The sequence below is a fragment of the Condylostylus longicornis genome, unplaced genomic scaffold (genome assembly GCF_029603195.1).
Source record: "Condylostylus longicornis isolate FDR11 unplaced genomic scaffold, ASM2960319v2 ptg000016l, whole genome shotgun sequence".
Classification (NCBI taxonomy): Eukaryota; Metazoa; Arthropoda; class Insecta; order Diptera; family Dolichopodidae; genus Condylostylus; species Condylostylus longicornis.
In genome coordinates this window covers 2,987,960-3,005,203 of record NW_026577985.1, presented here as the reverse complement: position 1 = coordinate 3,005,203, position 17,244 = coordinate 2,987,960, and the positions used below count along the sequence as shown (strand labels likewise).

General features: G+C 28.9%; 1 protein-coding gene across 1 annotated transcript in view; it reads right to left on the bottom strand.

The window, feature by feature from the left end:
- The window catches only part of LOC129605951 (fat-like cadherin-related tumor suppressor homolog), a 211,050-nt gene that overhangs the window by 9,345 nt on the left and 184,461 nt on the right, over positions 1-17,244 (bottom strand). Inside the window, exons 14-18 of the mRNA XM_055515986.1 lie at positions 9,325-10,189; positions 8,919-9,102; positions 1,425-1,865; positions 471-871; positions 32-340 (exon numbers count right to left, since the gene is read on the bottom strand). Coding sequence (XP_055371961.1) covers positions 32-340; positions 471-871; positions 1,425-1,865; positions 8,919-9,102; positions 9,325-10,189 — 2,200 coding nt within the window. The remainder of the gene's footprint in view (positions 1-31; positions 341-470; positions 872-1,424; positions 1,866-8,918; positions 9,103-9,324; positions 10,190-17,244) is intronic.

Genomic DNA, 17,244 nt, shown 5'->3' with positions numbered 1-17,244 from the left:
AAAATACATAATAAAAAAAAATTATTCTCACCTTTATTATTGTTGCATTAATTTGTTGATTAATATTAACAACAGCTTTATATTCTTTATAGACAAAATCGGGTTGATTATCATTTTCGTCCCCAACTTTAACTTTTATTGTTGTAAAACCAGATTTGCCACCAAAATCAGTGGCAATAATTGGAATTTCATAAGACCTTTTCTCTTCACGGTCTAAAGAAATTTTGGCTTCAACAACGCCTTTGTCTTTGTCTATTGTAAAGTATTCCTTCATTTCATCGGAAAAAATTTCGTATGATATCACACCGTATTCACCAAAATCTGCATCAGTTGCAGTAACCTAACGTAAAATAAATTAGAAGTAAAACACATAATAAAATAAAAAAAATAAAATAAATCAATGGAATCATTGTGTTGATATAACTTTTTTTAAATGTATACATATATGTATTTACTTCTAATTAACCTACCGTTATAACGTGTCTACCAGCTAATTGATTTTCATTAACTTTAACGTCATAAACTAAATGTGGGAACACTGGACTATGTAAATTTCCAGGTGATATATTTATTTTGACACGAGCGAATGTTGTGTATACACCGTCAGTTACCGATACATTCAGTACCGCCATTTGCTGTTCAGCAAAGTTTTGCATATTTATCAATGTTATTATTCCATTTATTTGATCTATGTCATATGTTTGTAGTTCATTTCCCTCTGCTATCTTATATATCAAACTATCATGATCAATATAATCCGGGTCCGATGCTTTAACAATTGTAACAAATTGCCCACGTTTAGCATGTTCCGATAAAACGCAACTATATGATACTTGATCAAATTTCGGTGCATTATCATTCATATCAGCAACTGGAAATTAGAATTCAGTTTTGCAATACAAATAAAAAAAAAAAAAATTTAAAGAACTGAATGAAACAATGAAAAAGAATTCCAAGTTTATCAAGGCGGTAATAATTCTTGTCTTTTTAACCTTTTTAAAATAAGGGATTTTATATTACACAAGTATTTCCAAAGCATAGAAATATGAACAATAATTTAGTAAAATAATGAACCTTGCTAATAGAAAGAGGTGTGTTAGGAGTCGTACTGATAAAGGATTGTATAAGTATACCTATTTTGCTAATATTAAATTAAATAGGTATACTTATATATTTTTGTTTTAATTATATAGTGCAGCCCGTCTAGTTTCAATTACTAGTGGTTTTCTTGATAAACAAAAGCAATTGTTTTAATTTGAATAATTTAAATAATTTGGTTTTGGTAATATAAAAGAGGGAACAAAAACATCTTATATTAATGTGTAATTTGATGTAAGTTAACAATTAAAATAAAATGTAAAGTAAGTTCTGTGAGGCTGACCAATATAACAACGATGTGATACAAAAAATTACTTATAACATACCTGTTACCCATACATGTGCTGTAGAACTTAAGCTTGGCACACCTTGATCTGTAGCAACAACTGTAAAATGATGTAAGCTTCTTGTTTCATGATCTAATGGTTTTTTTAAATAAATAATGCCTTCATTACTGTCCATGTGAAAGTACTCGGAATGGTTATGTTTGGCATCAGTTTGTATACTGTATGTCACAATGCCATTTGAATTGGTATCATTATCACGAGCGTGTAGCCGCAATATTTGTGTTCCAAATGGTGCACCTTCTGATACAGTAACATTATAGATATCCTGTTCTATTTCCGGTGGACAATCATTAACATCTTGCACTAGTATCGATACAGGCACTTCGGCAGAGACTCCTGAAACGCTATCTGTCGCACGTATAATAAGTTCATAACTTTGTTTACGCTCATAGTCAAGTTCATCAACAACGTAAATTGCACCTATATTTTATTAATGAAATAAAATTTTAATTTTATATTTTATTTTTAGTTCATAAAATAAAAAACTTAAGTGCATTTTAAGCGAATCAAATAAAAGGAAACAAAATAAATATTAAAGAAAAACTTTACAAAGCAATGAAATAAGTTAAGACAGATTTTAAACTGCTTGTTGTAATTATTGTAAATTGCGCAATTACATATATATTAATATTTCTTATTGTGTTCATTGTTCACTGAAAAAGTGCTTCGTTTAAACTAAGAAAAGAAAAATAAAGACATCCACACATGCATTGACATTGTGATATATCACATTACAAAGAAATATTTACTTAGTTTTTAACATAGGTAACTTTATAATTATTATTATTTCATACAAATAATTATTTTTGATTAATTCAAATTTGATAAAAATTCGATGTTGCGTTCTTGACTTTGTTTTAATAAAAATAAGTAAAACGCTTTCTAACTTTCATTAAAAAAATCCGCAAGCAATGTTTGAGAGATATTAAAATCGTAATTACAAAGTTTAACATGGGAACGAATGTGATCCTTTTTCTGGTCCTGATAATATTGATTAAGTATGAATTGTACGTTTTCTAACCGAGAAGAAAAACCTTTACCAAATAATACTTTTACGATATACTACAATTGTTTAAAACCTAAGATAATAACATTTCGAGATTGATGTTGATCAAAATTACTTTTTTAGCAATTTTAAAAAAAAATTTGAAAAAAGTGCTTATTAGTTTCACTCTGTACGTCCGTCGGTCCGTCCGTCCGTCTGCGTACCCTTTTACAAAACGTCTACACCCTTGAAGACAGGAAGCTAAAATTTCATAAGTACATATATCTTTCATACAAGAAACTGATTTCCATGGAAGAAAGTTCTTACCTCTCTTGCCCCTCATAACCATAAGCATTTGTAATCGCAGACCAAATCAAAATCAAATTTTCTAAACGCAGAAAAATAATGGCTTGCTTCTTCTACCGCGATATATCATACTTGAACTTTAAAAAACCAAAATGGCTGTTAAAATTTACCGTTACCTAAAACCCGTTTTTTCCAATTTTTTAACATCGTTTTTCTTCTAGACCGGAAGGTTTTAAATTTAGCAGATTTTAGACACTAATAACAGAATCATTTCGTTAGAAGAAATTTTTTTTCCAGCTCCGTCCCCTCTCAAGTTATCGCCTTTGAAATTTGTAAAATTCGAATTTTCAACACTTTATATTTCCGAAACTGTAAACTTTTGCGAATTTCTATAAAAATGTCATTAAAAAATAAAATTTGCGATGTCATTAAAAAATAAAATTGTTTTTCTTAACTCACGCAATTAACCCTTAAATTCGAGCATTATTTTAACGCCTCCTTCAAATTTTTTTGGTTTATTTCAATGTATTCAACATTTCTCATCCTTATATGCAATTTTTGAAATATATTCGTGTATGAATGAAAGTAATTTTATAGTACATAACTATTTTTGCTTAAAAGCAGTATTTTCACTTGATGAAGTGAAAAGTGGTACATTACAAACGATTGGTTCGACCCAACTTTATTTATATTTTTTTTTTTCAAACATTTTTGTATTTTTGAAATTTGCTGCTATGGTATTTATTTAAACTTTAAGGTATTTCCAGTCATAATTCATTTTTTCATTTTTCAACATTTTTTTTTGGTTTTGCTCATTTTCTAACTTTTGTACTTTTTTCTGGGATAAGTTTTAGATTCAGATTTATTAATACATATAATAAATTACAAGTATATTATATATAATATAACTTGCCGAAATAAATTAATTACTTAAATTGAACAATAAAGAATTAGAACCATGATTTATTAAATCGCACAGTTCTCTTAACAAATTATAGGTAGCATGTCTATAGCAAAGTCTAAATAATGAAAGTTCTCTTATTACCATAACGTTTTATAAATGTAAGAAAAATTTTTAAGTAAAATTTTTAAAAAAAAATTTATGAGCATTAAGATTGCGTTGGATAGAAAAATACAGTTTATTCCATGGAAATGTTATGTTAATTAAATTTTTTTTGCTCTACAAAATGAAAACTTACTTTGTTCAAGGGTTAAAAGTTTTGCAAACAGACGGACAAAGTGTACATAATAGGAACAAATTTTTAGTTTTTAGTTTCTAACAAAAATTATCAAACTTTTTCTGGAAATGTGCTTAAACAACTCAATATATATTAACTGTTTTAAGTTTAATTGATGATGAAAGAAATCTGATTACTAAAAATACTTTTTGATTATTAATTTATGTTTTTCTTTTGAATTTAGAAAAAATAAAAAGCTCATGCAAGTTGTAAAGTGTGATTTTGATGATTAAAACATGTATCTATGTATGTATGTCATAAAGATGTAATGAAACCATTTAATCAAATTATTGTGAATTTATGTTATTTCATGTTTTATATCAAGAAGAGGTTAAACTTTTAATGATTTTTATTTTTATATTGAAAAAAATTTGCCACTGATAGATTTTTTAATTATTTACTTCATGTGTATTCTGCAACTCTATAAACGGTACAATCCTATTTGGCAGAAGTGTCAAATATAGTCAAATCAAATATACAATTCTTAAGACAGTTAAATAAGAATTGTACAATTCAGTAAATTAAAATTTACTAAAAGGAAACAAAACATTGCTTAAAGTAATGCAATTTCATATGCTTTGTAAAAAAATATACTTTTTGACTACGTAAATAAAGACATGAAAAATTCTTCCATTTTAAATTCACAATAATTTGACCAAAATCAATAACAATTTACAAAAACTATTTTGAACGAAATGTTAAGCATCTGCGTTTTTACATTACATGGAAAATGAAAAATTTATATAAAGTTGTAAGAAATAAAATATATACCACAAAATATATATAAATGTCTAAATGATGTAGCGTGAACATATAGCGTTGAAAAAAAAATTAAAGTTTTGTTATTTTCTTTCATTCAATTAAGATAAATACTCACACGGTCCATTTTTACTATCCGGAGCTGTAGAAAATTTCATTTGGATTTAAATAAATCAATAAATATGCAAAATTTATGAATTCAAAATATAAAGAAAGAGAAACAAAAGTTTATTATATAACATTATGTAACAATTATTTTAAGAAGTAAAAAGAATCTTATTATTAAAAAATTAATTTTGTCTCGTCTATTTAAAAGATTAGAAAAATTTTAAATGACAATTTATGGCAGTCAAATTCGAAATTAAAAAATGATTCTACTTTCTTATTCAAACTCATAGAAATATAAAAACTATTTAGTGTATACGTAAAGTTTTGTTTTGAAAACTGCGTATGTAAAGTTGCGATTGTGATATTTATTTTACGAAAAGTGAAGTAAGTATAACTAGAACTAATGTCTTTATTTTTAACAAGTCCCAATACTCAATTTTTTTTACGAAATATTACGAATTTTTAGCTTCGTTCCTGTTTTTTTCTTTAAATGCTACTGATCGTGTCATATTTCTTATTATTTTTTTCTTTTTTTTAAGTAAAAAGAGTTTAATATTTTAAAAAATCTCAGGATATTATACACATTTTTTAAAAAGCTTCCCATTTAAATTCTATTGCACGAAAAAGACAGAAAGGTAGGAGGAAAGAAAAAATGAAAAAAAAATTCAAATTCATATTTCAATATGGTTTCAAATGTTAAAGAGGGAGGATGTATGATTTTTTATGCACATTTTGTATTTCCCAATAAGGTAAATTGAGTAGTGTCGGCTAACAAAAATGTTTTTAAAAGTGATATAGGTTGACACATTCCAACAATTTGAATTATCTCATTTCGGTTATTTATACGTTACTTATAAAATTGTTTCAAATAATTTCAGTTAGTTTTTAAGTTATTAAAAATAAATATGTATGTACCTACTTTCAATAATTTTTTTTTTAAATAATTATTTTAAAACTATTTCAAATATGTTATATTGAGGGCTTCAAAAATGTTGCTGTGCTCTTTTTTCATATTTTATTAGCAGGTAAACAAGAGCAAATCTATTTATAAAATGTCCCTGCATTTATTTCAAATTTTTCAAATAAAAATAGAGGCAAAATTTAGAAGTGTATATAAAATTTGTATTTAAAAAAAAATATTTGATTGAATTTAGATATTATTTTCTAATTCCCCCTTCAAATTTTTTCTTTACTATGTACTTATATCAATATTCAATAATTATCTTTCATTAATTATATTTTCAACTTGACACCAAAGTTAGTTCCCATATCTTGAGTTAACTTACCCTATGAGAAAAAAAAGGTGTTCACTTAAAAATAATGAAATGCTTTCAGTAACATATAAAACGTTGAAGGCGAAGGTTGTGCTTGTTGTTTTTCCGCTATTTTAAGAATTTTAAAATAATTCTGAATGAAAATATTAATATATTTTCTTGATTTTTCAAATATATTTCTAAAATTTTACCTGCTTTATAATAAGTGTAAATTTATTTTAATATTTCTTCTCAAAAAATAGCCACTTCGATTTAAAAAAACCCATATAAAATAAGGTCGTGCTTTCAAGTTTCTCTCTGAGCATTGGGACTTGTTAGATATAAAGACATTACTAGAACCCAATCATCAAAAATTTTTCTAAGTGAATTGACTAATATTATTAAATTAAAATGAGAGTGAAGTTAACAACTCTTTGATTTCTTGAATTGAATTGTATTTAAATTGTGAGATGATTTTTAATCCGCATGTATTCATATTATACCAGCCGAAATAGTACGTTAAATAGTAATTACTTCACTGTAATTTTATTTGAAACCACTTTACAATTTCTCAAAGTTTCGAATGAAAAATCGAAGAAAATTCCTTTAAAGAAAATCCCCTTTTCCATTTTTATCGCTTGCTTTCTTTCAACAACTACCACACTTACCCGTTAACGTCTTTAATTTAAATTTTGTTTCTCTTCTTGCGGAAACTATTAGCATTTATGATTTTTGTTTCTTTACAATTTTTTAATAAATAATTTTAACAAAGTCTATACGTTATATGTATACATGTATATACATATATTAGATAAAATATTTACAATATTTGTAAGTTGAATTTGAATTTAATCAAGATTTTACCATATTAAACAGTAATTTTTTCAAGTTTCCTCAATCAGAGTCATTAAATTTCAAATAACATTTTTAAATTGCTCATTAATATTAACAAATACCCATATATGTATATGTTGTAAGTACGGTTGCAACAATCATAGATATGTGATGTGTATGTATATCATATACCTGTATATAGACATATAATAGGGAAATAAATGTATATAATCATGTACTTACAAATTTTGAGTTAATGTGTATTTAGTATACGTTCGCTCTTTTATTAATTTTCGAAAACTAAACTGTGTTTTAACATACATACATATATGGTTATGTTGTTTAAATTTTCCATTTACAGAAATCACATGCGTGTTTATATTATATATATACATAATATATTATATATATATAACGAACCTAATATTCTTTTATTATATTTATCTGTATAATATGAAACTCTTAAAAATGAATTAGGCTTGCTCCTTTGAATCCTTTGCATTTTTTTTAAATACTGTACTCGTATAAACTACATATACATATTATATAGTACATATTATGTAATTTTGTTTAATTGAGAACTATTATTAGAAAAGTTTTTGTTAAAAAAGGAAATTTTTAATTGTAATTAAATTCACTACATGAGAAAGGAAAAAACATACACCTTATAACATAACTTTACCTGAGTTATTACAGGAAATCTCGAAGGTAATTATGAGAATTAAATAACATAAAATCGGAAAATAATTTTATATATGTATGTATGTATCAAAATTATTTTTGTATACAACCTTTTTGCATTTTTATAAAAACGTCAAAAAAAAATACAGCAAATCTAGTCGAACTCAAAACATATTTTGGAGTGTAAAATTAAAAATTAAATTGGGATGAATTTTTTAATGATATTTTTTTTTTATAAATCCAACAGATTTATAACAACAAGAGCAGAAGAGCTGATAATATCAGTTATTTGATAATTAAGTAAAAATTGTAAAACAGATTTTCTTTTAAAAAATTGAATGTCAAAATGTATGTTCATAAATATAATAGCTTATTATTAAAATTTTTCTTTTTGATGCCTGTAAAATGTCGTTCAAACGTGTTCAAATTTCAATTCGTGAAAATTTTAATTCAAATTAAATGCAAAAGAATAACCAAATATCATGGAATATCGATGTCTTTGTCGCGATCAGTTATAAATTGATAGTAAAAACGCTACATAATTAATTTTTTTCCAACATTCAAGATAATATTAAAATTTTACTTCAAGTTTTTTAATATTATAATAAATTTTACAAGATTTTCATGTTTTTCTACATCATAAAATAAATTTTATTCTGAAATGAAGAATTAATAATAATATTTGAAAGTCGAGCGAAAATAAGTTTTGAGGTTAATTAAGCTGAAGGATGGTTTATCTAATTAAAATAATTATCACAAACTAAATTTTGTGAATAATTTTTATTTTAAATAAATTCAATGGATTTAAAATTACACAGTATCAAATAAATCACAGTATAAGCATACAAAATTCCAAACACGCTAGCAATGTAATGTGAAAATATCCTATTAATTTTAATTTATTAATAAGCTTTTCACCAAGTTATTTCTATTTACAAGTACACCACGTACCTGCTTTTTTCCAATTTATCCTTTTATAAATTCAATTTACTTTACTTTTTAATTAGAGTTTATTATTTTTCCCCCCATCTTATAAATAGCAAACAACCATAAATGTTTTTAACATCCCTTTTTTTGTTTTTTTATTTTCTCATACTACATTTAAAGATGAAAGCTTGTAACTTTTAATTAAGCTTATAACTTTTAAATTAAGATGAAAAAATTGAAATTTTAATTGTCAATTTTCTCTATAATAGAAAATTAATTTTTTTTATTTTCAATTATATTTTTAGACACAATTGAAGATACGTATATAATATGTATGTATATTTTTATAAGGGAGATATTAAGGAAAAAAGTAATTGCTTACCGGTATTAAAATCGACAGCAAATTCTTCCATTTCGTTACCCTTTACGATGGTGTAAATTAATTTTCTTCCCAAAGGACTATCTGCTTGTATAGCAACAGATAATGGAGAGTAAATTTCGATACTTTCATAAACAGTATCAGAATAAAATTGCTTATTAAACACAGGCATAGATTTGTCAATAACCTATAAATATAGAAAATATGTTAAAGAACATTATTGCAAAATGTGTTACAACCTGATTAAAAAAAAAATTAGTGCGTTTAATAAAAGGAAACACATAAATTAATAAAAATTTACATTTATAACTATTATATATATATATATATATATATGTATATGCATATAATATGCATATATGTATATATATAATATTATAAAATCATTATAATTTGCAAATACCATTACCTTAACATGAACTGAAACGTCTGTTGAACACGGCGTTATTGCACCATCATATGCAGCAATTAAAAGCTCATAGTCTCGATTGTGTCCCTCAAGTGATTGTTTTAATGTCACTTCACCAGTTTTTCGATCAACTTTAAATAATTCACCATGACCACGTTTCATTTCATAACGAACTTCACCATTCTCATAACTGTCTAAATCAACCGCATGAACTTTTGTTATGACAGATCCTTTAGGATCATCAACAGACACAACAGCATAATATGGTAAATTAACAAACATTGGACAATTATCATTAATGTCTAATATTGTAACATTTACAATGACATGAGCTATTCTTGGTTTTTCATCGTCATAATCATCATCATTCAATGAATGTTGTGCAAGCGTTGATCCCGAAACAGTTGGATTTATGCCTGTTAATTTACTATTGCTATTATGAAATTGTTGTAATTGATCATATTGTTGTTGATGGTGTTGATAGTTTATTTGTCTTTGACGTTGTCTGTTTGTATTAGAACGTGCTTCGATAATTAATTCGTAATTATCACAAACTTCACGATCGAAAACTTTCCCAGTAGTTTCAATAGCCCCAGAAGTTAAACCAATGCGAAACATATCTGTTGGATTTAATATACGAAATTCTATATGTTCATTTAGTGCAGCACCAAGGACGTTCACAACGGTTACAGCAGTTATTTTTGTTGAATTTTCGCTAATTGAACCTTCATATACACTTCGTTGAAATTTTAAACCAGAATTTTCTGAATTGTCAACTTTTATGTTAACATTAACAACCTTTGAATATTTACCATCAGATGCACGAACATGTAATTTGTAAAGTGGTTCCATTCGTTCCACATCTCTGAAATTAAAAGATGTTGAAAAACAATTTAAAGCCTGATCGTACATCTCGCTATTTTACTCGCCAAATGAAAAGAAATCATATATTTGTATAATATATTTGTAATATATAATGAGTAATCTTATTGGAAAAATGAAATATTCATTAGAAAGACGGCGAATTCTGCTTTGAAACTAAATAAAAAGTGAGATGCAAAAGCGAGAATACGATTAGACTGTTAATTTTCTTGTCAGTGGCCATAATAAATAATTTCATTAGTATTTTTAAAAGAATCCATTTTTTTACGAAGTTCATTTATACATTGTGCCTATTTCAGACGTTATGCAAAACACACTTTACATTTCTTATGTATATAATTACAAGAATAACCTAATAGGACAAAAAATAAATTTATAAGTTTTTTATTAAATTCATTTATTTCTTTTCCCCACTATTTTGTAATACATTATGTCCTTTAATATTCAATTAAAAATTATGATATGTTGCAAATAAAATATATTTGAAGTACTAATTTTGTATTTATTAAAAATAAATACAAAGTCTAAGATTGATATTGTTTAACTTTTTTAATTGTCAAATATATGTATTTTAGTTAAGATTCATAAGCATAATATATGTACTGTTCATAGTATATAATAAATAAACGCAAATTTTTACAAATAGTTTATTTAGAGATTTCAATTATAATATGAAGATAATAATTTTCTAACCTAAAAATACTAGTAGGGCAAAACTTAAGATAAAATTTGCTGGAAAATTTTTAACGTAATAGGCATTCAGTAAAAACACTTTGGGTTAAAACTTTTTTTTGGGTCTAGAGATTTTTTCTGTTCTAGTAATATTCACGTTAACAGATACTCATTTAAATTGTATTTGCTACAATTAGAAATTGTTAAAACTACGAATTATTTTTAGCTGAAAAACTTTTTTAAAATTTTAACTAGTTGTACAAATTTAAAAGTATATTTTTAGATTATATTGTACGATTATATAAAATTAATAATTAATATATTGCTTTAATTTATATAATAATAATTTAATAATTAATATATAAATTAATATACTCGACAAAGGTTGGCATGAGTCCTAGTCGGTTTCACATTTTCCTAACATGTGAAGCTGCAAATGCTAAGAAATGCCCTCTGAACACATCAGTTTGGCCAACAAATCCGACTCTCATATCCCAGAAGGTAAGCATTTTTTGAATCCTGGCAGAAGGTATAAAATGCAAACATGAATTATTTGCGCAATGGAGAAAACAAAAAGATTTAGTACCCTAGATTGTAATCTAACTACGTTGGAGAATACACGCTCTTCGGAGGTCGGCTCTACGTATTCTGGGGAGAGCCATTTATTGCATTTAAATTATCCGTTCAGGAGGAACGCTAAAACCCGGAATTCACCACCTATATATTATATACTGATTCTAAAATCAATAATAAATAAAACAATAAAGCTATGGAAAGTGGACTACCGAACACACGAACTCCACAAACCAAGAAGGAAATAAACATGAGTAAAACTCAAGACAAAAAAGTGATGATCAGAATGCTGACATACATAAAAGGATTAGACAACAAGACATGTTCTGTGTGGCTTTGAAAAACGAGGTAAATTTCAAACAATAAGTCTAATGAGAGCAGTCGTAAAGAAAAAGACGTTACACTACAACCAAAGCAGGTGAGGTCAATCTTAGACACCTACTCAACAAATGAGGAAGAACTCGCCAGAAAAACAGATTGCATCATAAAGTGAAAGAGGTCCAGTAAAAAAAGAAAAGCGAAATCATCTTCGGAAGTGATCCAGGTGACGATCAATGCTGAGAAAGCGGATGTTCCTGATTCTAAAAATCGAGGTGATGTCACCAAAAATTCTAGGCCGCCTCCAGTAGTAATAAATAATGTGGTTGACTCTAATGAAATAGAGTCAACATTAAAAAATAAGGACATCATTTATAAGGTTAAAATGATGATTAACAATTAATTAAAGCTCATTGTGAATTCCGAAATAGATTACAGGAATCTTACCAGGGGCATGAATGGATCTGGACTAGAATGGCATACCTATGAAAACCAATAAGGATCATGGTGAGAAATCTTAACCCCAGTTGTAAACCGGAAGATATAAAAGAAGACTTAAGCTCTAGGGGTTACAAGATCTTAGATGTAACAAATAAAATTAAAAAAATAAAAGAAAATGGGAAAAACATTATGGTGCCTCTACTGTTGTTAATGTTAACGTTCTCAAATGACGAGGAGATGAAAGAAATTTATGAAATCGATTACATAAACAGGATGAAAGTTAGGATAGAGGCACTTCGAAAAAATTTTGCCAGAAAACCAAATTGTGCAAAGAGTACTGTATATTTCAGTAGCAGATTGTAGTAAAGCAAGGAGTACTTCAGCAAAGTTATTTGGAAATTATCAAAATTGTTTGGAGAACCACCCAGCAAACTATAGCGGATACCTTGTAGCTCAGGAACTGCAAAAACGTACGAATAGCAGCAACAACAACAATTTGAAGAGGACTTCTGACCGCCTACCGAGACAATTCACTTCGAGAATAGTATCAAAAGGTGTAACATACAAGGACGTTCTCCAAACGAAAACTGATGACAGCAAGACGAGCAATAAAGTAAGGGCTAGTGACGTGAATGTTTTGTATAAAATGCAAAATATGATACAAAACATGCTAGATATGATGAACAAAATCTCCCAGAGGTTGAGCATTTTAGAGAGCGACGGAAAAAAATTGAATACCGAAAAACCTGGTAAACGATGTCACGAGGTCATTTTAAAATAGCAACATGAAATTTCAATGGTATTGCAAATAAAATGGACATGCTTGAAATTTTTCTACATACGTAGAATATAGACGTGTGCCTCCTAACTGAAACACATATAACGTTATAAAGCAGGATTCAGTTTCGAGGTTATAGAATTTACAACTCTAACCAATCGGGAAATATGACGAAGGGCGGAAGTTAGTGCATTGTGATCTCAACCAGATGCTACCCGAGAGAATGCAAATGAAGGCGGTTCAGATCACTTCGTCTAAGCAAAAATTTAGAGTGGATGCATTATATTGTCAACCCAGATTTAAAATAACGACAGAAATGTTTCAAAACGTTCTGGGCGACATAGGCGACAGATTTATTTTGGGGAGACTTTAACACCAAGCACACTGATTGGGGTTCAAGGCATACTTCAACTAGACTATACTTTTCACTCTACTGCGAAGCTAACATATTGGCCAACCGATGTTAATAAGTGTCGAGATTTAATAGATTTCTTCAAACGGATTGCAAAACACTTTATTGAGGTACATGATAACTGTGACTTTAACTCCGATCATTTGGTAGTTCTTAAACTTAAGAAAATTATTGTAATGAAAAGAGCGAAACCTAGGCTGACAAATGGAAGTACAGATTGAACGACAAATAGATCTAAGGAAAAGAATAAGAACGACCCAGCAGATAGATGAGGAGGCCGAAAATTTTACTAAAATAAAGTTGGGTCAAACCAATGGTTTGTATTGTAGCACTTTTCCCTTCAACAAGTGAAACTTCTGCTTTTAAATACAGTCTACGTATCACTCTATTAAAATTATTTTCATTCATATTTAACTATTTCTAGGATTGCATATATTTAGGATGATGCATTCATGCAGTCTTTGAAATAAAGCAAAAATTAATATAAAGAGGGGTTAACATAATGCTCGATTTTAAGGGTTAATTGTGTGAGTTAAGAAAAATAATTATATTTTTTAATGTCATGGAATTTACCGCTAGCTTTTTATGTTTATAGAAATTTGAAAACGTTTGCGGTTTCGGAAATATAAGGCACCAAAAATTCAAATTTTACAAATTTCAAGAGGCAATAACTTGAGAGGGGGTGTAGATGGAAAAAAATTTTCTTCTAACGAAATGAACTCTTTGTTAATGTCTATAAGCCCCTAAAATTTTAAGCTTCTACAAGCTGGGGTCTAGAAGAAAAACGAAATCAAAAATTTGGAAAAAAAAAACTTTAGATAACGGTAAATTTGAACGGCCATTTTGTTTTTCTCAAGTTTAACTGTAGTACACCGCACTAGGGGAAGCAAGCTGCTGCCTTTCTGCGTTTGCAAAATTTCAAAAATGCTTATGGTTTCATTGCAACAAATAGTTAAAAAAGGCCATTTTTAGGGTTTTGGGGGGGTATAACTTCTAGAGGAGGGGAGATAGGTAAAAATTTTGTTCTACGGAAATAAGTTTCTAGTAAAGATCTATATACGTACAAAATTTCAGCTTTCTATCTTCAAGGGTGTAGAAGTTTTGTAAACAGACACACGGACAGACGGACGGACGGACGGACGGACGGACGGACGGACGGACGGACGGACGGACGGACGGACGGACGGACGGACGGACGGACAGAGTGAAACTAATAAGCACTTTTTTTCAAATTTTTTTTTGAAAAAGTGCTAATTATTCAAAATGCGACTTGGAGTAGTTCGAGAATTAATGCTATTAGAAGGGATGCCATTAGCTATCCTCCACATATACTAAAATAAAGTTGGGTCAAACCAATGGTTTGTATTATAGCACTTTTCCCTTCAATAAGTAAAAATTCTGCTTTTAAATACAGTCTATGTGTACCTATCACACTATTAAAATTATTTTCATTCATATACTAAACTATTGCTAAGATTGCATATATTTAGGATGACGCATATATGCAGTCTTTGAAGTAAAGCAAAAATTAATATAAAAAGGGGTTAACATAATGCTCGATTTCAAAGGTTAATTGTGTGAGTTAAGAAAAATAATTATATTTTTTAATGTCATGGAATTTACCGTTAGCTTTTTGTGTTTATAGAAATTTGGAAAAGCTTGCGGTTTCGGAAATATAAGGTGTCAAAAATTCAAATTTTACAAATTTCAAGAGGCGATAACTTGTGAGGGGGTGGAGATGGAAAAAAATTTTTTTCTAATGAAATGAACTATTTATTAATGTCTAAAAGCCCCTAAAATTTCAAGCTTCTACGTGCTTTGGTCTAGAAGAAAAACGACATCAAAAATTTGGAAAAAAAAGACTTTAGATAACGGTAAATTTGAACGGCCATTTTGTTTTTCTAAAGTTTAACCATAGTATACCGCCCTAGGGGAAGCAAGCCGCTGCCTTTCTGCGTTTGCAAAATTTCAAAAATGCTTATGGTTTCATTGCAACAAATAGTTAAAAAAGGCCATTTTTAGGGTTTTGGGGGGGTATAACTTCTAGAGGAGGGGAGATAGGTGAAAATTTTGTTCTACGGAAATAAGTTTCTAGTAAAGATCTATGTACGTACAAAATTTCAGCTTTCTATCTTTAAGGGTGTGAAAGTTTTGTAAACAGACACACGGACAGACGGACGGACGGACGGACGGACGGACGGACGGACGGACAGACGGTCGGACGGACGGACGGACGGACGGACGGACAGAGTGAAACTAATAAGCACTTTTTTTCAAAAAATTTTTGGAAAAGTGCTAAAAAGTAGCTCAAAGCAGGGGGCGAGAAAGAGGTGGCAGCAAACGTATGATGCTACTGATAAAGCTAGACGGCTTGTGAGTAAACCAATTGCTCACTGTGGAGAACGGCAAAGAAAATGAAGCAACTAATCAAACATATCGCTCCTTAGAAAAACAAAGATAGAACGTGGGCAAAAACTGATAAAGACAAAGTAAATGCGTTTGCAGATCGATATATTCTGTCCGGATGACAGTCAGGGCATGCGTGAAAATGAGGATTTTGCTTTTGTTTAAGATAGCGTGATTATTCCAATTGTCAAGGAAAAAGATGTTATAGAGGAAATCAGAACGGCTGATATTTTAATAAATGCGTGTATAAAGTTTAATTACGTGCTTGATATTTGCAAAGTTGCAGAGATAAGTATAATAAATATCATTGTTGCCGAATATTTCAAAACCGCTAGAGAAACTTTTATTGAGAAGGCTTCAGCCAGTAATTGAAAGTAAAAAGTTAATCGCGATGCATCAATTTGGTTTTCGCTGGAACAACTCAACCATAGATCAGATCCATCGAATAACTGACCTAATAGAAAATTCACTGGAAGGAAAATCAATATGTTCTATCATATTTTTGGACGTAGCCCAAACCTTCGATAAGGTTTGGCATTGTATGTTAATAAGAAAACTTAGGCAATTACTAGCGGGGCAGTATGTTAAGTTGCTCGAGTCTTACCTGACTAATAGGGTATTTCGAGTTAAACTGAAGGAAGAGTACTCTTCGCTTAAGGATATCAGGTCGGGTATACCACAAGGGAGAATATTGGGCTCGATATGATACTTGTTATACACATGTGATATTCCTGAATCGGAAGGAGTGACAACAGCTACTTTTGCTGAAAATGAATCTATACAAAAATTATAAAGGGCCAGTGATGAGATCTCAAAATGGACTAGAAAGTGGAATATAAAACTTAACGGGGTTAAATCAGTACACGTGAATTTCACTAATAGAAAAATTGACAATTTATTTTCGGTTCCGGTAAATGGTGTCTTAATTCCGTTCGCAAACACGGCGTAGTATTTGGGAATGACACTGGACGCAAAGCTCAGATGGAAGGAGCACATATACAACAAAGTTTTGATATATAATCAAATATTTAAACCTGTCTGGGCTTACGGTATTCAGTTATGGGGCTGCGCTGTGCATTTTAAAATATTTCAAAATAAGGTATTACGAGACATTGTAAACGCCCCCTGGTATGTCCGTAATACCGATATCTCACGTATCTCACGATCCTGAGTGTCACAGACGAAATTAAAAAGCAAGCAGCCAATCATAAAATGCGTTTATCCAATCATGTAAACATCGAGGCGGCTCGATTGGTAGTTAATGTTTTTTTCTGCAACAATGAGTACTTAGTACGCTAATGTGCCACATCAAAAACTGGTAAATAATCAAAAAAATTAGACCAAAATTAATGGTTAGTCGTTTCCGACTAATTTTATAATTTATTTTGAGGAGGGTGTTTTTTAGTGGATTAAAGTTCCACACTACGGCTTTTCGTCT